Raw genomic sequence first — 27,293 nt, 5'->3', positions numbered from 1 at the left:
GTGCTGGAATTTGCCCAGATGTAATGCCCGCACAATATTGGTGGCGTTGTCAGATATCACAAATCCCCAGGAGAGTCTAAGTGGGGTAAGCCATTGGGCGATGATTTCCCTCAGTTTCTCTAAGAGGTTGTCGGCGGTGTGCTCTTACTGAAACTGGTGATACACAGCGTAGCCTGCCTTGGAACGAGCTGGCGTTTCTGAGATGCTGCTACTGGTGACGCTGCTGCTGTTGCTGCGTAAGGTGATACATCTACCCAGTGGGCTGTCACAGTCATATAGTCCTTAGTCTGCCCTGTTCCACTTGTCCACATGTCCGTGGTTAAGTGGACATTGGGTACAATGGCATTTTTCAGGACACTGAGGACACTTTTGTTGACGTTTCTGTACAGTCTCGGTATCGCCTGCATAGTGAAGTGGAATCTAGATGGGATTTGGAACCGGGGACACACTACCTCCATCAATTGTCTAAATCCCACTGCACTAATGGCGGATACCGGACGCACGTCTAACACCGACATAGCAGTCAAGGCTTCAGTTATACGTTTTGCTTCAGGATGACTGCTGTCGTACTTAAAGGACTGTTGGAGGGTCAATTGTTTAGTAAAAGTAGTGGTGTTCCTACTTCCTCTCTGGGATGATGAACGACTCCCAGCAGCGGCAGCAGGAGGCGTAGCAATGCAGGATCCTCCGGAGGAATCCCGGATAGGAGAGTCAGTCATGCCAGTGACATGGCCTGCAGGACTACTTCTGATCCTGACTAAGGAGGAAATTGACGAGGAGGGAGTTGACGGTGTGGCTTGCAGGCGCTTGGATACAACAGGACAACGGGATTTAGGTGTCCCTGGACTGCTTACGGACTTAGCCAAAGTTTCTGAACTTGACAGAAACTTATTATGAACACGCTGCAGGTGCCGTATAAGGGAGAATGTTCCTAGGTGGTTAACGTCCCTACCCCTACTTATTCCACGTTTACATATGGTACATATGGCAAGACAGTTGTTGTCCGGATTTGGATAGAAATATTGCCAGACCAAAGAGGTGGAATGTTTGGTATTCTGCCCAGGCATGACCGTGATGGGCTTTTTCATCCCACGGACAACAACTGTCTCCCCTGGAGCCTGATTTAAACAAACCACATCACCATCAGAATCCTCCTCGCCAACTTCCACCTCAGCACCAGCTACACCAGTATCCTCATCCTGTTGTACTTCAACAGTGACATCTTCAATTTGCATATCAGCAAGTGGACTGTGGGTGCTCCTTTCAGCACTTGCAGGGGGCGTGCAAATGGTGGAAAGAGCCACCTCTTCCCGTCCATTGCTGGGAAGGTCAGGCATCGCAACCGCCACCACACTTGGACTCTCCTTGGGGATTTGTGATATCTTCTTAGAACGCACAGTTCTTTGGTGTGCTTTTGCCAGCTTAACTCGTTTGATTTTTTTAGCGGGAGGAGGGCTTCCATCGTCATGTGAAGCTGAACCACTAGTCATGAACATACTAGTCATACTCGTATGACACACACTAGTCATTGGGAAAGACCTTAGCCGTTCCTTGCCACTCCGTGTCATAAATGGCATATTGGCAAGTTTACGTTTCTCTTCAGATGATTTAAATGTTTTTTTTAAGGTCATTTTCCTGAACTTTGTCTTTTGTGATTGTATGTGGCTTCTACTATGACATTGGGCATCGGCCGTGGCAGACGACGTTGATGGCATGTTATCGTCTATTTCATGACTAGTGGGAGCAGCTTCAGCACTAGGAGGAAGTGGTTCCTGATCTTTCTCTATTTTATTTTTATCGGAGAAAGTTTGGTCCTCCGTTTATGTTATATCGATTTGATATATACGTGCGGCTAAGGCGCACACAAACACAGAAAATATTTTTTTATTTTTGCTGGAGAGTAGTGCACTTTGTGGGTTACACCACCCTTTAAGAAATGAGCCAGCCAGCACTTTACTTATGGGACACAAGCGCACGCTTGGCGCTGCTCCTTTGTTGATGCACGTGCGGCTACTGCGCACACAATTCACAAACACAGAAAATATTTTTTTATTTGGTTTGGAGTGTACTTTGGGGGTTACAGCACCCTTTAACGGTCAAGCCAGCTGGCCCTTACTTATGACACAGGCGCACGCTTGGCACTACTTTGTTGATGCACGTGCGGCTACTGCGCACACAATTCACAAACACAGAAAAAAAAATTTTATTTGGTTTGGACTGGAGTGTACTTTGGGGGTTATAGCACCCTTTAACGGTCAAGCCAGCCGGCCCTTTACTTATGACACAGGCGCACGCTTGGCACTACTTTGTTGATGCACGTGCGGCTACTGCGCACACAATTCACAAACACAGAAAATATATATTTTTTTGGTTTGGAGTGTACTTTGGGGGTTACAGCACCCTTTAACGGTCAAGCCAGCCGGCCCTTTACTTATGACACAGGCGCACGCTTGGCACTACTTTGTTGATGCACTTGCGGCTACTGCGCACACAATTCAAAAACAGAAAAAATATTATTTTTTTAGCACTTGTGGGGAGCACCCCTGATGGACAGAGCACCCCCTGGACAACACTACAGCACACCTTTAGGACTGGGACACTGCACAGGACTTTGGAGTGGACTCCCTATGGAGAACTGACTGCACAACACAGTCCAGCCAGCCCCTATGGACTTTGAAGTAGTGGACACAGCCCCTATTAACAGCAGCACAGCACAACACAGCCATCCCCTATGGACTTTGAAGTAGTGGACACAGCCCCTATTAACAGCAGCACAGCACAAAACAGCCATCCCCTATGGACTTTGAAGTAGTGGACACAGCCCCTATGGACAACAGCAGCACAGCGCAGCACAGCACAGCACAACACTACTCTGCACTACACTACACTACACAGCCCAGCCAGCCCTAACTCCCACCCTCCCTCTTCACTCTCCACAGCCGAGTGAGAAAATGGCGCCGACGCAGGTACCTTATATATGGATCCAAAACCCGCGAGACCCGGAAGGCGGGATGATGACGTTTTGCCTCGATTTCAGATCCGAGTCAGGCAGGAAAAGTTGAGCCTGACTCGGATCGGCCTCGGATCGGGGGGGCTCGGGGGGGTTCGGATTTCAGAAATCCGAACCCGCTCACCCCTACTGTATATATATATTATGAGATGGTACTGAAACAGCGCTCAAATCCGTATGTTTCTGTGTAAATGCAGCAACGGTCTTAGGACCTCATTCAGACCCAGTCGCAAGCGCTGAGCACTTGCAAGCGGGTCGATGTTTAGGCCCTGCGCACGCGCAGCGGCTGCACTGTGCGTGCGCAAGTCCCGGAGCGAGAGAGAAATTCTCTTGCTGCGGAGCTCACTACAAAAGGGGCGGCTGTCAATGTTGATCGACAGTTCACCCCGTTTTGTAGGCGTGGTGGGGGGGTGGTTTCACAAACGAAGGCGTATTATTGAGCTTCCATGTGCTCTATTAGGCTAATGCAGCTGTATTGGAGGAATTGATCATGCCTCCTATACTTAATTATCACTTCTGAAAATCTGCTCCTTTTTGCGGAGACAGCTTTTCAGAATAAAGGGACATTTTCCCTGCTTCACTGTCTCTTCGCAGCCTGTCTTAAAGCTGCGCATGTTCATCTTAAAGGCTGAAGCTGCAGGGGAGAGGCCGGTGGAGTTCAGCCCCCACTCACCGGCCCGATCCTTCCCTCGCTCATTCCGGCTCACCCCCTGGTCAACCCTGCTGATGGTGTCCCCCAACCCCCCTGCCATCCACCGCCGCAGAGCTCCAGCCACCACGAGGGAGTCTGTGACTCCCACTGAGACAGTGCAGCCCCGCACTGCCACTCCCCCACCGCGCTGCTGTGTCCTCTCCCACCCTGACTCACTGAAGGTGCGCTCGGAAAACCTGGAGGCTGCATCAGGAAGGTAAGAGGACACAGCAGGGAGGGAGCTTTTCAGATCCATCTGCTATATCGGGCGCTGTACGCCATCTCAGGGTGGCATATAGTATTACTGTTAAGTTCCAAAAAAAATGCTTTGTCAGGACTTGATGAATTTCATAATTTCCTCATCTCCATTCTATAGCATGGGGACTATATAGTAATATAATATGGGGACTGTGTAGTAATATAGTACGGGGACTGTATAGTACTATAATATGGGGACTGTGTAGTACTATAGTACGGGGACTGTATAGTACTATAATATGGGGACTGTGTAGTACTATAGCATGGGGACTATATAGTACTATAATATGGGGACTGTGTAGTACTATAGTACGGGGACTGTATAGTACTATAATATGGGGACTGTGTAGTACTATAGTATGGGGACTTTATAGTACTATAATATGGAGACGGTGTAGTACTATAGTATGGGGACTATATAGTTCTATAATATGGGGAATGTGTAGTACTATAGTATGGGGACTGTGTAGTACTAAAATATGGGGACTGTGTAGTACTATAGTATGGGGACTATATAGTACTATAATATGGGGACTGTGTAGTACTATAGTATGGGGATTATATAGTACTATAATATTGGGACTGTGTAGTACTATAATATGGGGACTGTATAGTACTATAGTATGGGAACTTTATATTACTATAGTATGGGAACTTTATATTACTATAGTATGGGGACTGTATAGCACTATAGTATGGGGACTGTATAGCACTGTAGTATGGGTACAGTATTGTGCTTTAGTATGGGGACTGAATAGTACTATAGTATGAGGACTGTATAGTACTATAGTATGGGGACTGTATAGTACTATAGTATTGGTTCTGTATAGTACTATAGTATGGGGACTGTATAGTACTATAGTATGGGGACTGTATAGTACTATAGTATGGGGACTGTATAGTACTATAATATTGGTTCTCTATAGTACTATAGTATGGGGACTGTATAGTACTATAGTATGGGGACTGTATAATACTATAGTATGGGGACTGTATAGTACTATAGTATGGGGACTGTATAGTACTATAGTATGTGGTATGTATAGTACTATAATATGGGGACTCTATAGTACTATGGTATGGGGACTGTATAGTACTATAGTTTGTTGACTGTATATTACTATAGTATGGGGACTGTATAATGCTATAGTATGGGGACTGTATAGTACTATAGTATGGGGACTGTATAGTACTATAGTATGGGGACTGTATATTACTATAGTATTGAGACTGTAAAGTACTATAATATGGGGACTATATAGTGCTATAGTATGGGGTCTTTGTAATACTTTATTATGGGGACTCTATAGTACTACAGTATGGGGACTCTATAGTATTATAATATGGGGTCTCTATAGTACAATATTAAGTGGACTCTATAGTACTATAGTAAGTGGACTCTATAGTACTATAATATGGGGACTCTATAGTACTATAGTAAGTGGACTCTATAGTACTATAGTAAGTGGACTGTATAGTACTATAATATGGGGACTGTATAGTACTATATTAAGTGGACTCTATAGTACTATAGTAAGTGGACTCTATAGTACCATAGTATGGGGACTCTATAGTATTATAATATGGGGACTCTATAGTATTATAATATGGGGACTCTATAGTACTATAGTATGGGGACTCTATAGTACTAGGGAAGCTCAGGCCAAAGTTTGACAGCAGAGAAATAATAATTGTAACTTTTTCTCGTTCAACTTGGTTTTGGGTCTTTAGACTCAAAATACTGTCTCCCATCATTTATATTAAACTTATTTTACATTTAAGGTTATAGTTCTATTAATTAAGAATGCCGTTATCAAAGAGTAAATCTCAGATAACCGATGAATTGTTTAATACTAATGACAAAGAAACTGTATAATACTCAATGGGCAGAGCTGATTTAAATTGCCCTTGGTGGGAGATCTGACATCGTGGTCCATATTAAATGAAGGAAACAGACTTGTAGCTCAGACTTCTTTACATTTTGTGCCGGTGACCAATTTATTTACACATTTATGGATAGTGTGTCCTGGTGTTTATCTGGTATGAAGTCGGGAAGCCGGCGGACCTTATACCGACAGCCAGCTTCCCGGCAAGTGTCTAATGACAGGCGTGGAAATCCTGATTGAAGGGACGCCGAGCGCCGAGCGTGGATAGCCGCGGTGGGTGGGGGAGGGTAAGGTTTAGGGCTCCGGGGGGGGATTTAGGGTTAGACAACCCCCGGGAGATTAGGGTTAGGCTAGGGGGAGGGAGGGTTAGGGTTAGGCATCCCAGGGGGGAATTAGGTTTAGGCGGTGAGGAAGAGTTGGTGGTTATGTTTAGGCACTGGGGGGAAGTTTAGGGTTAGGCACCTCTAAGGGAGGGTTAGGGTTCGGGGGAAGAAATAGGTTAGTAGATACTTACCTTCGATGATCGGGATTTCTGCCGGGATGCTGCTGTCGTGATTCCAACCACCGGGCATGTGTCCGGCGGTAAATTATACTGATTCTGTTTATCTGTCATTGGTGTGTACACTGTAAGTAATATAACTTCCTATCAACAATGTGGTTATAAAATGGAAAGAAGAGAAAAGCAGATCACATTGTATAATGTTACACAGCAGGTGTATGATGGAATATAACACTCACCATAATAATGACAAATGTGGGCTATAGACAATCTGAGCACTGTTGTCCTATTGTAGTTGCTCAGCTACTGAGTGGCCTCTTTACATCTGGGTGTTCAGTATTGTGGTTCCAATACTCAGGAGATGGGAGAAAAGTGAAAGAACATAGTGTACAGTATATCCTCTACAGCCAGTGATGGATACGGATGATTATAGTGATTGCACTCCTCATTAGTGAGGCTCATCTCCTGGACCTTTGCTAAGACAAACTATTAGCACAAGGTCTTTCCTAGAAAGTTTCTTATAAACAGCGCAGAATAGTTTATCACAATAATATACAGTGTGTTTCCAGCTATTACTGTGTTACTTACTTTATGTTTTAACCAACAGTTATTTTTAATACACATTTACTGAATATAATGTTAAGAAAAGGTTATTACATGTTGGCCTGATGGCAGCGCTCTAGCAATGAGATAATGCAAATATCATATAAAGAAGAGCTGGCAGAACTTCTTAGGTGCTTATTACTTAAAAAACAATGTTCAGAAAATGATTAATGAGGAAACATAATTTGATATAAAGTAGCGTCTCCAATAAATATGTGGCCTAAATGTCTGCATATTGTCCATACGGTCTTTGCCTCTCTGCCGAGTGTATGTCCTATGGGTACTTTAGTGTAAAGAGGAGTTGAGGGAAGATCACAGTTGTTTGAGCTCTCTGTGGGTGGCAGTTGAAGGGTGAATGCACTCAGTTTATTACAGAACAACTTCTCAGTGGGGTCTGCAGGAGAGGGTGTGAGGGGTGGAGAAGAAAATATGTGACAGCACTGGGAGAATCCCCGTTTCTTAAAGTTTGAGTGACGCTTCAAATTTTGTTGATAAGTAAAAGATTAGGAAGGAAACAACGTCATCTGAAGACCAAGGGAGTGGGTAAGAAATGGTACCGTAAGCTGGGTGGGAGGGAGGCTGATGGGAGGAGCAATTATCTAGGGAGTCATTGTGCCAGATTCAGGTGGTGGTAACCCTGGGCTGTATACTGGCACTTAGATAGGTTTCTAGATCTAAAATCAAGCATCCATTTCCCCGGGGTGAATTCTGGAAGCCTCTGTGGCTATGTAAGAAAGTCTTGTGCACTGGGTAGTCCAAATCTAACTACATACTATATATTTTATTTGTCCCTTTAAATTATGTTTTTCCATTAATGTTACTTTAGTACCCCAATACCCTGCTTTACATAAAGACATCAAACTTACAAATTGCACCAAGTCCTTTGCCATCATGATTACTGTTCATTAGGTTGCACATTATAATAATCTTGTATTGTTTTTTTATTGTTTATCAAAGATACTCTCTAATACCAAACTTCTATCTACTTACTCCTTTCAGGACTTGTCACAGAATATCAGAATGTAGCTCTCAGTGGCCGTGCGACACAGTCAACCTTATACAATAGCCCAAAATGGGGATATATGGCTTATGCTGGGAATGCAATAGATGGAAACCAGGATGCAGACTATTATCATGGATCATGTTTTCACTCTGATAACAAGCTTTCCCCCTGGTGGAGAGTGGACTTACTGAGGCCCCACAAGATTCACCACATAACTATCACCAACAGAGGTGACTGTTGTGGAGAACGACTGAACGGAGCAGAAATTCTTGTTGGAAACTCATTGGCAAATAATGGAAACAACAATCCAAGGTGATGATACAAATATATATACAGTATAGATGTCACAATGTTAAGGCTCAGAGCAAACAGTTGGGGAAAATGTCTTGCACAGCCTTGAGGGCTAGAGTATCTTGGCTAAATTATGTTGTATAGTGGTGGTGCGGCCTTTGGGCTGGTAGCATCCACTGGGCTGGTTGAGTCCTGTGGGCCAGTGAGTGGTGATATGGCCTTTAGGCTGGTCGCAGCCTCTGGGCTGGTTGAGGCCTGAAGGCCCATAAGTTGTGGTGCAGCCTTTGGGCTGGTAGCAGCCCCAGGACTGTTGAAGCCTGTAGGCAAACGAGTTAAGATGTGGTCTTTGGGCTGGTAGCAGCCTCTAGGCTGTTTGCTGCCTTCAGGGCAAAATTACTTGCGAAGAGGATGCTGAGGTGCGCACAGTGTTGCTGGGAAGGCACACGCGGTAGGATGCAGAGTTGCTTACAGAGGATGCTAAGGTGTGCTTAGTGCCGCCGCGATGACACCAGCAGTTGTACAGAGGGTGCATACACAGGATGCTGAGGTGCCGCCCAGATGACAACAATGGTTGTACACAGGGTTGCGTACTCTGATGTGCGGCCTGTGTTGCCAGGTTGACTCAAGACGCTGGGTTGTGCACTCAGGCCCTGATTCAGAGGCGCTCGCTATATGTGAGTGCACACTCTGAATCAGGGCGGGCCAGTGTTTTTTTACACCTGCCTCAAGGCCACTTGCTAAGCTGTGGGTGACCACCCACAACTTTAGCAGGCGGCCAGGTGATGGTCGCGATTATCACGACCGTCGGGCTTGCGACAAGACCCTTGTGGTAGGGTGCATCCACCGCAAGCCCGATTTTACTTCCTGCTCTTATAGAGCAGGAAGTACACTACTGACATCACTGGTGATGTCAGTAGGGCCGCCAATAAATAGCAGGCATTTCTCCTTTTGTCCTGCCACCCCCCCTACACGCCTATAAAATGACAATCGACAGCCGCCCCATCTTGCAGTGAGTCCCGCAGCAATTCAAAATTCACTTGCAACGGGGCTCGCACATGCACAGTGCGCCCGCTGCATGTGCACACTGCACGGCCATCGACCCGCTTGTGAGCGCTATGCGCTCGTGAGCGGGTCTGAATAAGGCCCTCAGAAAGGTGAGTGCGGGCTGTGCCACCTGGATCACACAAACAACAGCTGGAGAAAATGCAGACCATGCCGCCTATATGAAACAAAGGACAAGTAAAGCAAATGCAGACCGTGCCGCCTTGATGACACAAATGACAGCTGGAGCAAATGCAGCCCGTGCCGCCTGGATGACACAAATGACAGCTGGAGCAAATGCAGACCGTGCCGCCTATATGAAACAAAGGACAAGTAGAGCAAATGCAGACCGTGCCGCCTTGATGACACAAATGACAGCTGGAGCAAATGCAGACCGTGCCGCCTGGATGACACAAATGACAGCTGGAGCAAATGCAGACCGTGCCGTCTGGATGACCCAAAGGACAGCTGGAGCAAATGCAGACCATGCCACCTGGATGACACAAATGACAGCTGGAGCAAATGCAGACCGTGCTGCCTGGATGACACAAATGACAGCTGGAGCAAATGCAGACCGTGCCGTCTGGATGACCCAAAGGACAGCTGGAGCAAATGCAGACCATGCCGCCTGGATGACACAAAGGACAGCTAGAGCAATGCAGACCATGCCGCCTGGATGACACAAAGGACAGCTGGAGCAATGCAGACCGTGCCGCCTGGATGACACAAAGGACAGCTGGAGCAATGTAGACCATGCCGCCTGGATGACACAAACGACAGCTGGAGCAATGCAGACCATGCCACCAGGATGACACAAACGACCGCTAGAGCAAATGCAGACCGTGCCGCCTGGATGACACAAACGACAGCTGGAGCAAATGCCGACCGTGCCGCCTGGATGACACAAACGACAGCTGGAGCAAAGCAGACCGTGCCGCCTGGATGACACAAACGACAGCTGGAGCAATGCAGACCGTGCTGCCTGGATGATACAAATGACAGCTGGAGCAATGCAGACCATGCCGCCTGGATGATACAAATGACAGCTGGAGCAATGCAGACCGTGCCGCCTGGATGACACAAATGACAGCTGGAGCAATGCAGACCGTGCCGCCTGGATGATACAAATGATAGCTGGAGCAATGCAGACCGTGCCGCCTGGATGATACAAATGACAGCTGGTGCAATGCAGACCATGCCGCCTGGATGATACAAATGACAGCTGGAGCAATGCAGACCATGCCGCCTGGATAAAACAAATGACAGCTGGAGCAAATGCAAACCGTGCCGCCTGGAAGACACAAATGACAGCTGGAGCAAATGCAGACCCTGCCGCCAGGATGACACAAACGACAGCTGGAGCAAATGCAGACCGTGCCGCCTGGATGACACAAAGGACAGCTGGAGCAAATGCAGACCGTGCCGCCTGGATGACACAAACGACAGCTGGAGCAATGCAGACCGTGCCGCCTGGATGATACAAATGACAGCTGGAGCAATGCAGACCCTGCCGCCTGGATGATACAAATGACAGCTGGAGCAATGCAGACCGTGCTGCCTGGATGATACAAATGACAGCTGGAGCAATGCAGACCGTGCCGCCTGGATGATTCAAATGACAGCTGGAGCAATGCAGACCGTGCCGCCTGGATGACACAAATGACAGCTGGAGCAAATGCAGACCGTGCCGTCTGGATGACCCAAAGGACAGCTGGAGCAAATGCAGACAATGCCACCAGGATGACACAAACGACCGCTAGAGCAAATGCAGACCGTGCCGCCTGGATGACACAAACGACAGCTGGAGCAAATGCCGACCGTGCCGCCTGGATGACACAAACGACAGCTGGAGCAATGCAGACCGTGCCGCCTGGATGACACAAACGACCGCTGGAGCAATGCAGACCGTGCTGCCTGGATGATACAAATGACAGCTGGAGCAATGCAGACCATGCCGCCTGGATGATACAAATGACAGCTGGAGCAATGCAGACCGTGCCTCCTGGATGACACAAATGACAGCTGGAGCAATGCAGACCGTGCCGCCTGGATGATACAAATGACAGCTGGAGCAATGCAGACCGTGCCGCCTGGATGATACAAATGACAGCTGGTGCAATGCAGACCATGCCGCCTGGATGATACAAATGACAGCTGGAGCAATGCAGACCATGCCGCCTGGATAAAACAAATGACAGCTGGAGCAAATGCAAACCGTGCCGCCTGGAAGACACAAATGACAGCTGGAGCAAATGCAGACCCTGCCGCCAGGATGACACAAACGACAGCTGGAGCAAATGCAGACCGTGCCGCCTGGATGACACAAAGGACAGCTGGAGCAAATGCAGACCGTGCCGCCTGGATGACACAAACGACAGCTGGAGCAATGCAGACCGTGCCGCCTGGATGATACAAATGACAGCTGGAGCAATGCAGACCCTGCCGCCTGGATGATACAAATGACAGCTGGAGCAATGCAGACCGTGCTGCCTGGATGATACAAATGACAGCTGGAGCAATGCAGACCGTGCCGCCTGGATGATTCAAATGACAGCTGGAGCAATGCAGACCGTGCCGCCTGGATGATACAAATGACAGCTGGAGCAATGCAGACCGTGACGCCTGGATGATACAAATGACAGCTGGAGCAATGCAGACCGTGCCGTCTGGATGATACAAATGACAGCTGGAGCAATGCAGACCGTGCCGCCTGGATTATACAAATGACAGCTGGAGCAAATGCAAACCGTGCCGCCTGGAAGACACAAATGACAGCTGGAGCAAATGCAGACCATGCCGCTTGGATGACACAAACGACAGTTGGAGCAAATGCAGACCGTGCCGCCTTGATGACACAAAGGACAGCTGGAGCAAATGCAGACCATGCCATCTGGATGACACAAAGGACAGCTGGAGCAATGCAGACCGTGCCGCCTGGATGACACAATGGACAGCTGGAGCAAATGCAGACCATGCCGCCTGGATGACACAAAGGACAGCTGGAGCAATGCTGACCATGCCGCCTGGATGACACAAATGACAGCAGGAGCAATGCCGACCGTGCCGCCTGGATGACACAGAGGACAGCTGGAGCAATGCAGACCATACTGCCTGGATGACACAATCGACAGCTGGAGCAATGCAGACCATACCACCTGGATGACACAAACGACAGCTAGAGCAAATGCAGACCGTGCGGCCTGGATGACACAAACGACAGCTGGAGCAAATGCAGACCGTGCCGCCTGGATGACACAAACGACAGCTGGAGCAATGCAGACCGTGCCGCCTGGATGATACAAATGACAGCTGGAGCAATGCAGACCGTGCCGCCAGGATGATACAAATGACAGCTGGAGCAATGCAGACCGTGCTGCCTGGATGACACAAAGCACAGCTGGAGCAATGCAGACCGTGCAACCTGGATGACACAAACGACAGCTGGAGCAAATGCAGACCTTGCCACCTGGATGACACAAAAGACAGCTGGAGCAATGCAGACCGTGCCGCCTGGATGATACAAATGACAGCTGGAGCAGCGCAGACCGTGTCGCCTGGATGATACAAATGACAGCTGGAGCAATGCAGACCGTGCAGCCTGTATGACACAAACGACAGCTGGAGCAAATGCAGACCGTGCTGCCTGGATGACACAAATGACAGCTGTAGCAAATGCAGACCGTGCCGCCTGGATGACACAAACGACAGCTGGAGCAATGCAGACCGTGCCGCTTGGATGATACAAATGACAGCTGGAGCAATGCAGACCGTGCCACCTGGATGATACAAATGACAGCTGGAGCAATGCAGACCGTGCGGCCTGGATGACACAAACGACAGCTGGAGCAATGCAGACCGTGCCACCTGGATGACACAAAGGACAGCTAGAGCAAATGCAGACCGTGCCGCCTGGATGACACAAACGACAGCTACAGCAATGCAATCTGTGCCGCCTGGTTGATACAAATGACAGCTGGAGCAATGCAGACCGTGCCACCTGGATGATACAAATGACAGCTGGAGCAATGCAGACCGTGCCGCCTGGATGACACAAAGGACAGCTGGAGCAATGCAGACCGTGCCACCTGGATGACACAAACGACAGCTAGAGCAAATGCAGACCGTTCCGTCTGGATGACACAAACGGCAGCTGGAGCAAATGCATACCGTGCCGCCTGGATGACACAAACGACAGCTACAGCAATGCAATCTGTGCCGCCTGGATGATACAAATGACAGCTGGAGCAAATGCAAACCGTGCCACCTGGATGACACATATGACAGCTGGAGCAAATGCAGACCATGCCGCCGGGATGACACAAACGACAGCTGGAGAAAATGCAGACCGTGCCGCCTGGATGACACAAACGACAGCTGGAGCAATGCAGACCGTGCCGCCTGGATGATACAAATGACAGCTGAAGCAATGCAGACCGTGCCGCCTGGATGATACAAAGTACAGCTGGAGCAATGCAGACCGTGCCGCCTGGATGACACAAATGACAGCTGGAGCAAATGCAGACCGTGCCGCCTATATGAAACAAAGGACAAGTAGAGCAAATGCAGACCGTGCCGCCTTGATGACACAAATGACAGCTGGAGCAATGCAGACCGTGCCGCCTGGATGACACAAATGACAGCTGGAGCAAATGCAGACCGTGCCGCCTGGATGACACAAATGACAGCTGGAGCAAATGCAGACCGTGCCGCCTGGATGACACAAATGACAGCTGGAGCAAATGCAGACCGTGCCGTCTGGATGACACAAAGGACAGCTGGAGCAAATGCAGACCTTGCCGACTGGATGACACAAAGGACAGCTGGAGCAATGCAGACTATGCCACCTGGATGACACAAAGGACAGCTGGAGCAATGCAGACCGTGCTGCCTGGATGACACAAAGGACAGCTGGAGCAATGCAGACCATGCCACCAGGATGACACAAACGACAGCTAGTGCAAATGCAGACCGTGCCGCCTGGATGACACAAACGACAGCTGGAGCAAATGCAGACCGTGCCGCCTGGATGACACAAACGACAGCTGGAGCAATGCAGACCGTGCCGCCTGGATGACACAAACGACAGCTGGAGCAATGCAGACCGTGCCGCCTGGATGATACAAATGACAGCTGGAGCAATGCAGACCGTGCCGCCTGGATGATACAAATGACAGCTGGAGCAATGCAGACCGTGCCGCCTGGATGACACAAACGACAGCTGGAGCAAATGCAGACCGTGCCGCCTGGATGACACAAACGACAGCTGGAGCAATGCAGACCGTGCCGCCTAGATGATACAAATGACAGCTGGATCAATGCAGACCATGTAGCCTGGATGATACAAATGACAGCTGGAGCAATGCAGACCGTGCTGCCTGGATGATACAAATGACAGCTGGATCAATGCAGACCGTGCCGCCTGGATGACACAATCGACAGCTGGAGCAATGCAGACCGTGCCACCTGGATGACACAAACGACAGCTAGAGCAAATACAGACCGTGCCATCTGGATGACACAAACGGCAGCTGGAGCAAATGCAAACCGTGCCACCTGGATGACACAAATGACAGCTGGAGCAAATACAGACCATGCCGCCTGGATGACACAAACGACAGCTGGAGCAAATGCAGACCTTTCTGCCTGGGTGACACAAACGACAGCTAGAGCAATGCAGACGGTGCCGCCTGGATGACACAAACGACAGCTGGAGCAAATGCAGAAACTGCCGCCTGGATGACACAAATGACAGCTGGACCAATGCAGACCGTGCTGCCTGGATGACACAAATGACAGCTGGAGCAATGCAGACCGTGCCACCTGGATGACACAAACGACAGCTAGAGCAATGCAGACCGTGCCGCCTGGATGACACAAACGACAGCTGGAGCAATGCAGACCGTGCCGCCTGGAAGATACAAATGACAGCTGGAGCAATGCAGACCGTGCTGCCTGGATGACACAAACGACAGCTAGAGCAAATGCAGACCGTGCCATCTGGATTACACAAACGGCAGCTGGAGCAAATGCAAACCGTGCCACCTGGATGACACAAATGACAGCTGGAGCAAATGGAGACCGTTCCACCTGGATGACACAAACGATAGCTGGAGCAATGCAGACCGTGCCGCCTGGATGATACAAATGACAGCTGGAGCAATGCAGACCGTGGTGCCTGGATGACACACACGACAGCTGGAGCAAATGCAGACCATGCTGCCTGGATGACACAAACGACAGCTAGAGCAAATGCAGACCGTGCTATCTGGATGACACAAACGGCAGCTGGAGCAAATGCAAACCGTGCCACCTGGATGACACAAATGACAGCTGGAGCAAATGCAGACCATTCTGCCTGGATGACACAAACGACAGCTAGAGCAATGCAGACGGTGCTGCCTGGATGACACAAACGACAGCTGGAGCAAATGCAGACCCTGCCGCCTGGATGACACAAATGACAGCTGGACCAATGCAGACCGTGCTGCCTAGATGACACAAACGACAGCTGGAGCAATGCAGACCGTGCCACCTGGATGACACAAACGACAGAGCAATGCAGACCGTGCCGCCTGGATGACACAAACGACAGCTGGAGCAATGCAGACCGTGCCGCCTGGATGATACAAATGACAGCTGGAGCAATGCAAACCGTGCTGACTTTATGACACAAACGACAGCAGGAGCAAATGCAGACCGTGCCGCCTGGATGATACACATGACAGCTGGAGCAATGCAAACCGTGCCGCCTGGATGATACAAATGACAGCTGGAGCAAATGAAGACCATGCCGCCTGGAAGACACAAACGACAGCTGGAGCAAATGCTGACCATGCTGCCTGTATGACACAAAGGACAGCTGGAGCAATGCAGACCGTGCCGCCTGGATGATACAAATGACAGCTGGAGCAATGCAGACCGTGCCACCTGGATGACACAAACGACAGCTTTAGCAAATGCAGACCATGCCGCCTGGATGACACAAACGACAGCTGGAGCAAATGCAGACCCTGCCGCCTGGATGACACAAACGACAGCTGGAGCAATGCAGACTGTGCTGCCTGGACGACACAAACGACAGCTGGAGCAATGTAGACCGTGCCACCTGGATGACACAAACGACAGCTAGAGCAATGCAGACCGTGCCGCCTGGATGACACAAACGACAGCTGGAGCAAATGCAGACCGTGCTATCTGGATGACACAAACGGCAGCTGGAGCAAATGCAAACCGTGCCACCTGGATGACACAAATGACAGCTGGAGCAAATGCAGACCATTCTGCCTGGATGACACAAACGACAGCTAGAGCAATGCAGACGGTGCCGCCTGGATGACACAAACGACAGCTGGAGCAAATGCAGACCCTGCCGCCTGGATGACACAAATGACAGCTGGACCAATGCAGACCGTGCTGCCTAGATGACACAAACGACAGCTGGAGCAATGCAGACTGTGCCACCTGGATGACACAAACGACAGAGCAATGCAGACCGTGCCGCCTGGATGACACAAACGACAGCTGGAGCAATGCAGACCGTGCCGCCTGGATGATACAAATGACAGCTGGAGCAATGCAAACCGTGCCGACTTTATGACACAAACGACAGCAGGAGCAAATGCAGACCGTGCCGCCTGGATGATACACATGACAGCTGGAGCAATGCAAACCGTGCCGCCTGGATGATACAAATGACAGCTGGAGCAAATGAAGACCATGCCGCCTGGAAGACACAAACGACAGCTGGAGCAAATGCTGACCATGCTGCCTGTATGACACAAAGGACAGCTGGAGCAATGCAGACCGTGCCGCCTGGATGATACAAATGACAGCTGGAGCAATGCAGACCGTGCCACCTGGATGACACAAACGACAGCTTTAGCAAATGCAGACCATGCCGCCTGGATGACACAAACGACAGCTGGAGCAAATGCAGACCCTGCCGCCTGGATGACACAAACGACAGCTGGAGCAATGCAGACTGTGCTGCCTGGACGACACAAACGACAGCTGGAGCAATGTAGACCGTACCACCTGAATGACACAAACGACAGCTAGAGCAATGCAGACCGTGCCGCCTGGATGACACAAACGACAGCTGGAGCAATGCAGACCGAGCCGCCTGAATGATACAAATGACAGCTGGAGCAATGCAGACCGTGCTGCCTGGATGACACAAAGGACAGCTGGAGCAATGCAGACCGTGCTGCCTGGATGACACAAAGGACAGCTGGAGCAATGCAGACCGTGCCACCTGGATGACACAAACGACAGCTAGAGCAAATGCAGACCATGCCATCTGGATGACACAAACGGCAGCTGGAGCAAATGCAAACCGTGCCACCTGGATGACACAAATGACAGCTGGAGCAAATGCAGACCATGCCGCCTGGATGATACAAATGACATCTGGAGCAATGCAGACCGTGGTGCCTGGATGACACAAACGACAGCTGGAGCAAATGCAGACCATGCCGCCTGGATGACACAAACGACAGCTGGAGCAAATGCAGACCATGCCGCCTGGATGACACAAACGACAGCTGGAGCAATGCAGACCGTGCCGCCTGGATGATAAAAATGACAGCTGGAGCAATGCAGACCGTGCCGCCTTGATGATACAAATGACAGCTGGAGCAATGCAGACCGTACCGCCTGGATGATACAAATGACAGCTGGAGCAATGCAGACCATGCCACCTGGATGACACAAACGTCAGCTAGAGCAACTACAGACCGTGCCGCCTGGATGACACAAACGGCAGCTGGAGCAAATGCAGACCATGCCGCCTGGATGACACAAACGGCAGCTGGAGCAAATGCAGATCATGCCGCCTGGATGACACAAATGGCAGCTGGAGCAAATGCAGACCGTGCCGCCTGGATGACACAAACGACAGCTGGAGCAAATGCAGTCCCTGCCGCCTGGATGACACAAATGGCAGGAACATTGAAGCAAGCTAGGTGCTGGGAACTCGACTATGAAACAGGAAAACAAAATGACAACTGGAAACACGTGAACGCTATCACTGGCATGGAGTGAAAGGCTCGCTGGAATTTAAAAGAAACAGGTCCCAATCAGAGCAATTCTCCCTAATTACAGACCAGTGAGCACCTGGGCTGTGCACAGACAGGAGAATCAATGAGTGTGCACCTGATAGTGCACACAGACAGGCAGTAATTAGTGCAGAGGCTCAGCAGCAATTAATACTGGAACTGCAAACTATGGCCCTCATTCAGAGCCGTACGCTCTGAGCAGAGCGCACGCTCTGAATGAGGGCCGGGCTCCATTTTCATGGAGCGTCCTCCTGGACGCTCGTATAGCTGTGGGTCACCACCCACAGGCTATACGAGCGTGCTTTGTGATGGCCGCGATGGTCGAGACCATCGCGACCATCGAAATTGCGAGCCGGAGCCTGCGGTTGAGGTTTTCAACCGCAAGCTCCGGAGTGATTTTGGCTCTATCAGAGCCAAAATCACTCCCACTGACATCACTAGTGATGTCAGTGGGCCGGCTTCTGACGGGAGGCGTTCCCGTGGGAACGCCCCCGTCAGGGAGGCACGCCCCCGGCACGCCCACCAAAGGGGGCGTGCTGTCAATCAACATTGACAGCACGCCCCCTTTGATCGGACACAATGAGCGAAGGACTTTCCTTCACTCGTCGCGTCTGGCGAATGCGCACGACGGAGCTCCCTCCGTCGTGCGCATGCTCAGTCCATAACATCGACCCACTTGCGAGCGGACAGCCGCTCGCGAGTGGGTCTGAATCAGGCCCTATATGCTGCTACCACTGATCCTAACAGGAGGAAGGAGGAGACTTCAGCGAATGCTTGCCCGGCATTCACCCTGCACAGTATTGGCAGTGCGGCGGCTTGTGACACACAATGGTTATTAAATTACTGCTAACAAAGCACTTTATCGGGAAGTAAATATATCCACATACAGTATGTTCCCTTTCATAATTATAGTTATGTCTAACATTTCAATATATGTGACTTTTAATAATATGGACATATATTTAATAAATGGGATTTACGTGCAAATGTTCAGTTTGATATATTTCTAGCTGCAACTAGCGGCATATTAGCGGAGTATGGCCCTGATTCAGAGCCGGACGCTCTGGCAGAGCACTCGTTCTGAATCAGGTCCGTCCATCTTAATTCAAGACCGTCGCGTCCATCGGGTTTGCGACGAGACCCTTGTGGTAGGGTCTCATTGCCGCAAGCCGTGGAGTGCTTTTGGCTCTATCAAAGTGGAAAGCACTCCCACCGACATCACTAGTGATGTCAGTGGGGCCGGCCCCAGACGGTAGGCGTTCCCATGGGAACTCTTCCTTCTTGGCAGCCACGCCCCTGGCACTCCCACCAAAGGGGGCGTGCTGTCACTCACCATCGATAGCACGCCCCCTTTGGAGCAAGACCCGGAGCAACGGCTTGCCCGTCACTATACGGGTCTCGCACATGCACATTAGGGAGCCGGCTCCGTCGTGCGCATGCGCACTTGGCCAACATCGACCCGCTTGCGAGTGCTCAGCGCTCGCGAGCGGGTCTGAGTCAGGCCCTATGTCCCAAGCTTACATAAGGACTGGAAGTCTAAGTCTGTATGGTGTACTTACATAGCACAAGAGATGCGGGTGATCATTTTAGGCGTTAATGTGAAATCACATGAATCTATATGTACACAATATAATAATATACTGAAGTGTTACATACACACATGAAATAGACTCAATCATCTCCAAAAATAAAATACAAGTAATATAAACACAAATACAAGTGAAAAATATATAATGAATTTAATTAAATGCACACATCTACTTTTTCCCTTTATAAATCATTTGGAATGCAATGCTCAGTTATTAGACTGTCACAACTTCTTACAATATAAAAGCCAATTGCAATGCATGTAATCTCAGCTGGAGAGGGCAATACACAATTAGCCCAACTGAAATGACTTCTGTAGCTCTACTGACCATCATCATCATCATCATCTTTATCATCACTGCGTCTGTTCTCTCAGCACCCTGCAGCGATATGTCTACAGACAGGTGTATGTGTTTTTATTCTTCATTAAAATTACTAAAGATCAAAATTTTTTTACTTATCCCTAAATCCAGTTTTTACCTCCATAGAAGAACTAGTCTGCAGTTTGGAGAGTGAAGAAACAAATCACAGGTGTTTTGTCAATTGGGATGAAAAGTGTTTTATTTTGCAGTATATTTATATAAATAAAAATACTTCTATAATATTGTCATTAAAGGCTAAACCAGCTTGGCACATTGTATGCATTGTGTTACCTCCATACCATGTGTTACCTTTGCACCATGTATTACCTCCATACCATGTATAACCTGGGCACCATGTGTTACCTCCGTACCATGTGTTACCTCCATACCATGTATAACCTGGGCACCATGTGTTACCTCCGTACCATGTGTTACCTCCATACCATGTGTTACCTCCGTACTGTTACGACCAGGGTTTCGCGGCATGGAGGTTTGTGGTCCTTACCGGTGAGGGCGCTGTGGCCTGGTCCTTCTGTCGGGGGAGCTGGTATGTGGAGACTGGCATTGGCTGTATGCAGAGGTCTGCCAGCATTGGACCATCCTGGCAAGGGTAAGTCTAGCAGCATCTCTGTGTCACAGGTGTCTGGGCGCCACCTTGTTGTCTTTGGTCATGTGACATAGCAGGCCAATCGTCTGTAGGTCACCTGCTCTCTCTGGCCTATCACATTAACGTACTGGGAACTTAAGGGTTTTTGGAGCTCCCTGTAGTTGCCAGTGCATCATGTTCACAGCATAGCTGTGAGAGCGAGTTCTCTGCGCTCCTGAGACCTAGACTTGTGTTCCGGTGCTAGCTCCAGCTCCTTGTCGGCCTCTGGTTCCCTGCATAGCCTGCACCACTCTGCCTTGCTTACTGCTGAGATCAGCCCTGCACCTTCCACCAGACCCTCTCCTGCCTGAACCTGTCTCCACAGTTAACCCATCACAGCATTTCCGGATTTCCATTTCAGCCTGCATCACCTCATTACTGTATATCCCCATCAGCCACTATTCAGCAAACCAGGATTCCCACTTCACTCTCACAGTTTATCTGGATTCATCTCCGTCACTGGTCTGGACATTCATTACTCCGATTTACTACAGTTCCCTTCAGCCACATATATCAGTTTGATTATTACTGGATTTTAGTTAATCATTATTCATGTCCTCTAACAGTCACATTAAACAACCCACCTTTCAGTTTAAACCTATGTCTGCTCCTGCTTCCACCCCCGGGTCCACAACAAATGCAGACTCTGACAGTTTGCACTGACCAAATGGATTTGGCTACTGGACAGGAGTCCAGAACAGATTTCATTCATGGCATGGCTTCTCGCCTGGAAGGATTGCGAACCATGCAACAGCAATTAGCACAGTATGTGCAAGAAATGGCACGCCGTCAGGATAACTTACAAGCTATACTAGCTTCCCCAAATATGCCAGCAGTTACTCCTGCCTTCACTTCCCTGGTATCTGCCTCTGGAGCTCCTCCTCATTTGTATTTACCTACACCTGGCAAGTTTGATGACAATCCTAAACGGTGTCGTGGATTTCTAAACCAGTGTGATATACATTTTACTTTGCAATCATCCAATTTCCCTACTCCTAAAACCAAAGTGGGCTATATTGTGTCGCTGCTGTCCGGCTCAGCCTTAGATTGGGTTTCTCCACTCTGGGAGTGATCTGATCCACTACTGGAGAATTATCCAGAATTTTTGACATCATTCAGGAGGATTTTTGATGAGCCTGGAAGAACCACTTCTGCTTCATTCAGTATTATGAATCTGAAACAAGGTATCTGTCCTGTCAGTCAGTACATCATTCAGTTCCAGACGTTGGCATCAGAGCTCAGATGGAACAAAGAAGCCCTAACATCGGCCTTCTGGCACGGACTATCGGATCGTATAAAGGATGACCTAGCAACTCATGATTTACCCTCTAGTCATAATGATTTAATTTCCCTCTGCAACAAGGTTGACATACACTTTAGAGAGCGCCAAGCTGAGAAGCACAGAACAGCTCATTTTAGGCCTCATTCTCAACCTCCTCCTACCCGTTCTCCCCCCTTGCTTACAGATGAAGAACCCATGCAGGTTTATCATACCCATCTTCCTAAAGAAGAACGACAGAGATGCATTCAAAAGAACCTTTGTCTATACTGTGGAGACACGGGTCACCTGGTGGCTTACTGTAACCACAAGTCGGGAAACGCCCATTCCTAACTAGTCCCGGGGACAATCAGTTAGGAGTAATACTTCCGTCCCCAAAGCAAAATGTCTCTGTCTTGTCCAAGCTCTAGACATTAAGTCTAGTCCTGCATTCGTATCTGCCCTCCTGGATTCTGGGGCAGCAGAAAATTTCATGGCCGCTCATTTGGCAGATAAATTACAAATTCCTTGCATCACCTTGGATCCTGCTATCTCCTTGACCTCTATCGATGGTAGATCTATTTCTAATGGAAATGTGTCTAAAAGAACCCAATCTATTGTAGTTCGTATTGGAGCCCTCCATGTTGAACTTATCAGCTTCTTAGTCATACCCAAGGCTTCCCATGAGATTATACTCGGATACCCATGGCTGCGTAAACACAATCCCAGAATTGATTGGAACACTATGCAGGTTCTGTCATGGAGTGAGTAATGCCAGGGGTCTTGTCTTCCGAAGATTCGACCTGTGAGGAAAATTCAGACGTAACAGGCCCCATCTATACCTAAAGAATATCAATCATTTACCGATGTTTTCTCTGAAAAACAAGCCAACATCTTACCCCCTCATAGAGAATGGGATTGTCTTATCGACTTGTTGCCTGGGAAGATGCCTCCCCATGGTCAGACTTATCCGCTGTCCCTTCCAGAAACCGACGCCATGTCGGAATACATCTGAAATAACTTAAAAAAGGGATTTATCTGACCATCTACATCACCTGCTGGAGCGGGATTCTTCTTTGTTTATAAAAAAGATGGAGGCCTGAGGACGTTTATAGATTATAGAGGCCTGAATGATATCACAGTAAAAAACAGATACCCTCTACCATTGATCATCAAATTATTTGACAGAGTCAAGGGATCCACTATATTTTCTAAATTAGATCTCCAAGGTGCATACAACCTCATACGTATCCGAGCAGGTGACGAGTGGAAAACAGCATTCAACATGAGGTATGGTCACTTTGAATACTTGGTCATGCCGTTCGGGCTGTATAACGCACCTGCTGTTTTTCAAGGATTTGTCAATGAGATTTTTTTTTTTTTAGGGATCTCTTATATGTCTCAGTTGTTGTCTACTTAGATGACATTTTGATTTTTTCATCTTCTCCTGAGGAACACCATAATCATGTAAAAGAAGTCTTGTCTCATCTGAGGAAGAACCAACTGTATTGTAAATTGGAGAAATGTGTGTATGTACCAAGTATTCCATTTATTGGATATATAATTTTCAGGATCGGGTTTAGAAATGGACCCCAAAAAAGTCCAAGCAATACTGGATTGGTCCCGACCCACGCCTTTGAAAGCCATCCAGAGACTTCTTGGTTTCTCAAATTACTATCATCGTTTTATCAAGGGATTCTCCTCTTTGATGGCTCCAATCACAGCCCTAACTCGTAAAGGTGCCAACCCTGCTCTGTGGCCCCCTGAGGATGAGACAGCTTTTAAACTTCTCAAGCAAGCCTTTATAACAGATCCAGTTTTGAGACAACCGGACACCAATAGGCCCTTTTTTCTGGAGGTGGATGCTTCATCTGAGGCAGTGGGAGCTGTCTTGACCCAGCGTTTTGAGGATAACCGGATTCACCTGTGTGGTTTCTACTCAAAGAAATTCTCCCCTGCCGAAAGAAATTATGCCATAGGCGAACAGGAGCTATTAGCTGTTAAACTGGCCTTAGTGGAATGGCGGTTTCTCCTAGAGGGCACTAAGTTCCCTTTTACTGTTTTTACAGACCACAGGAATCTTCTTTTTCTGAAAAATATTAATGTGTAAGTCCTCGCTTGGCCTGGTGGGCGATATTTTTTGCCTGTTTTCCTTTTACCCTGTCGTATCACTCTGGGGATCTCAATCAGAAGGCTGATGTCTTGTCATGGTCACTGTCCACTGATAGTGGTCCAGAAACTCTGCGGAATACACCCATGCTAGAGTCAAAGGTGTTCGCCACTATACAACTGCAACCACCTATTGGAAAGACCTTTGTGGCCCCGGAGATGAGGAAACAGTTGCTGACGTGGGCCCACTTATCTCATTTTGCTGGTCATTCAGGCATTCGTAAGACTTTGGAGTTCCTAAAGAGAATCTACTGGTGGCCATGGATGAAAACTGAGGTAACCGAGTTTATCTAATCTTGTACCCAGTGTGCCCAGCATAAGTCTCCTCGACAGTCTCCAGCCAGTGAATTGGTGCCTCTTCCCACACCATCTCGTCCGTGGACACATCTGTGGATTTTGTGACAGACCTGCCAATTCTAATGGATATACCACCATCTGGGTTGTAGTGGATCGTTTCTCCATTACATTCCGCTAGAGAAGTTACCCTCGGCACCTGATTTGGCTCACTTGTTTGTCCACCATATATTTCAGCTTCATGGACTCCCTTCAGAATTCGTCTCAGACCGGGGTGTCCAATTAGTGGCAAAATTGTTTAGAGCTCTCTGCTCTGTCCTACAAGTGAAACTTAACTTTTCCATGGCCTATCACCCTCAAATTAATTGGTCCACTGAGAGGGTGAACCGTGACCTCGACACTTTCATGAGAATCTTTAAGTCATCATCTCAGGACAACTGGTCTGAGTCCCTTCCCTGGGCCGAATTTGCGCACAACACATCATACCATTCTTCTACGAACCAAACTCCTTTCTTCATTGTGTATGGTCTTCATCCCAGGGTCCCTGAGTTCCGAAGTTTACCCGCCTTTGATGTACCAGCTGTGGATGCCACTATATGGAACTTTGCTTCAGTTTGGGCTCAGGTGCGAGATGCTCTTGTGAAAACTTCTGTGCAGTAGAAGGACCAGGCTGATAGGAAACATAGAAAAGTTCCTCAGATGCGGGTCGGGGAACAAGTATGGCTTTCTACCCGCAATCTTCGCCTCAGGGTACCATCCATGAAGTTCGGCCCCCACCGCAATGCAGTCATTTTATGTCCTTCTCCTTACCACCCCCCCCCGCAATGCAGTTATTTTATGTCCCTCTCATTACCACCCCCCCACCACAATGCAGCCATTTTAGGTCCCTGTCCTTACCAAACCCCCCCCCCCGCAATGCAGGATTTTATGTCCCTCTCCTTACCACCCCCCCTACTGTAATGCAGGCATTTTATGTCCCTCTACTTACCACCCCCCCTACTGTAATGCAGGCATTTTATGTTGCTCTCATTAACACACCGCAACACCCCCTGTGGTGGGAGGATCCAACGTTCTTCATTCATCACTCATTCTGCCAAACATGAATGATTTTCTGAACGAAAATCGTTCAGTTGGACAGTCAGAATGGATAATAAACGAAAACTACAAACTGTAAATGGGAGCACGCATGAACGATTTTCGTTCATCGTTTCGGCAAAAAAATAAGATTTTTTAAAATGATTGAATGATAACAACGTCGTTATAGTTAAATTGTTCAAAAAATCGTTGTGTGTGTACGCATGTTGAAAGAGAAAAGACAAAAGATATCCCTTGAAAATTCCGGTGGCTGTGCTGAATGATATCTGTCATGTACATGACAGATTTTGGCAAAAGACGAATGATGAACAATATTTCATGACATCATTCAGGAAGTGGATTTTTTTAAAGTTTTTATGAATATTCATTGAAAATATCGGTCATCGTTCATCATTTACTGCATATAAACTGCCAGATATTTCTAATATCTGGCAGCTATATGAGATAATTGACCAACATGTTGGAGAGATGATAGATGCAATTTATTGGCAGCGGGAGTGTGCATCTGTCATTGTTCCAGGCCTATCCATAGCAGATAAATTGAACGATTGACCAATATATCGTTCAATTTATCTGCTAATGGATAGGCCCCTTAATAAGGATGAACTTGTTTTTCCCCTCAGAAAGATCTCCGATGAGACCAATCAAAATTAGATTTGTAGGTGATTACAGTAGGAGTTGGCGAGAACTTAAAAAATCCTACAGAGACATTGGCCTATTCTCCTCTCAGATCCAGACCTAAAGGATCATCTTGGAACACAAGTCTCAATGAATTGGAGATGAGCCAAAAATCTCAAGGACCATTTGGTACACAGTCACTTTGAGAATACTGCCAAGAAAACTCCTAAACTTACTGGAACATACCCCTGTGGTGAATGTAAGGCTTGTACCTACATTTTAAAAAGGTAGAAAACAAAAATGGTAAAATCATCACCATAAGAAAATTCATGAATTGCAAAGCCAATGGGCTGATCTATTGCTTACAATGAGAGTGCGGACTCAGATATGTAGGGATGACCTCCAGGATGCTCAAAGTATGCATTTCAGAACATACTGTATCAGCAACATCAAGATCACCAGGACAGATATGGCTAGGATGAAGAAGATCTCCACAGTAGCCAGACATTTCTGTTTAAAACACAGTGGTGACCTAAGAAATGTAAGAGCATTTGGGTTGGACAGAATCAGATTGGGCATTAGAGGAGGAGACCTAACCAACACCTTACTTAAAAACCAAACAGAATGGATTTTCAAGTGGGGGACCATAATACCACATGGCCTCAGTGAATATAACAGTTATAGCCTATTATTGAATTGATTTATTTATTTAGCACTGATGGTGCTTTTGAGATACTCTTCATTTCCTTCAATATCCCCCTTCTTCCTTCCTTCTCCTCCATATATAGCTATATGATTATTTTTTTAATATATACATGAACAATTACATTCCTGAACTTGTGTGTGATTTTCACTCTATTTCTATTTATCAATAAATAATGATATTTTATTTTTATACGATCACTTAAAATTCCTTTTTTTTACAA

At 48.1% G+C, this 27,293-nt stretch overlaps 1 protein-coding gene across 1 annotated transcript in view; it reads left to right on the top strand.

The window, feature by feature from the left end:
* The window catches only part of LOC148473302 (uncharacterized), a gene marked incomplete at its 5' end in the record, with an annotated part of 113,706 nt that overhangs the window by 56,724 nt on the left and 29,689 nt on the right, over window positions 1-27,293 (top strand). Inside the window, one exon of the mRNA XM_088459833.1 lies at window positions 7,959-8,262. Coding sequence (XP_088315959.1) covers window positions 7,959-8,262 — 304 coding nt within the window. The remainder of the gene's footprint in view (window positions 1-7,958; window positions 8,263-27,293) is intronic.

Source organism: Taudactylus pleione, unplaced genomic scaffold, assembly GCF_031769625.1.
Source record: "Taudactylus pleione unplaced genomic scaffold, aTauple2 ptg000937l, whole genome shotgun sequence".
Taxonomy (NCBI): Eukaryota; Metazoa; Chordata; class Amphibia; order Anura; family Myobatrachidae; genus Taudactylus; species Taudactylus pleione.
Note: the sequence above shows the minus strand (reverse complement) of the source record. Positions and strands in the feature narration are given on the sequence as shown.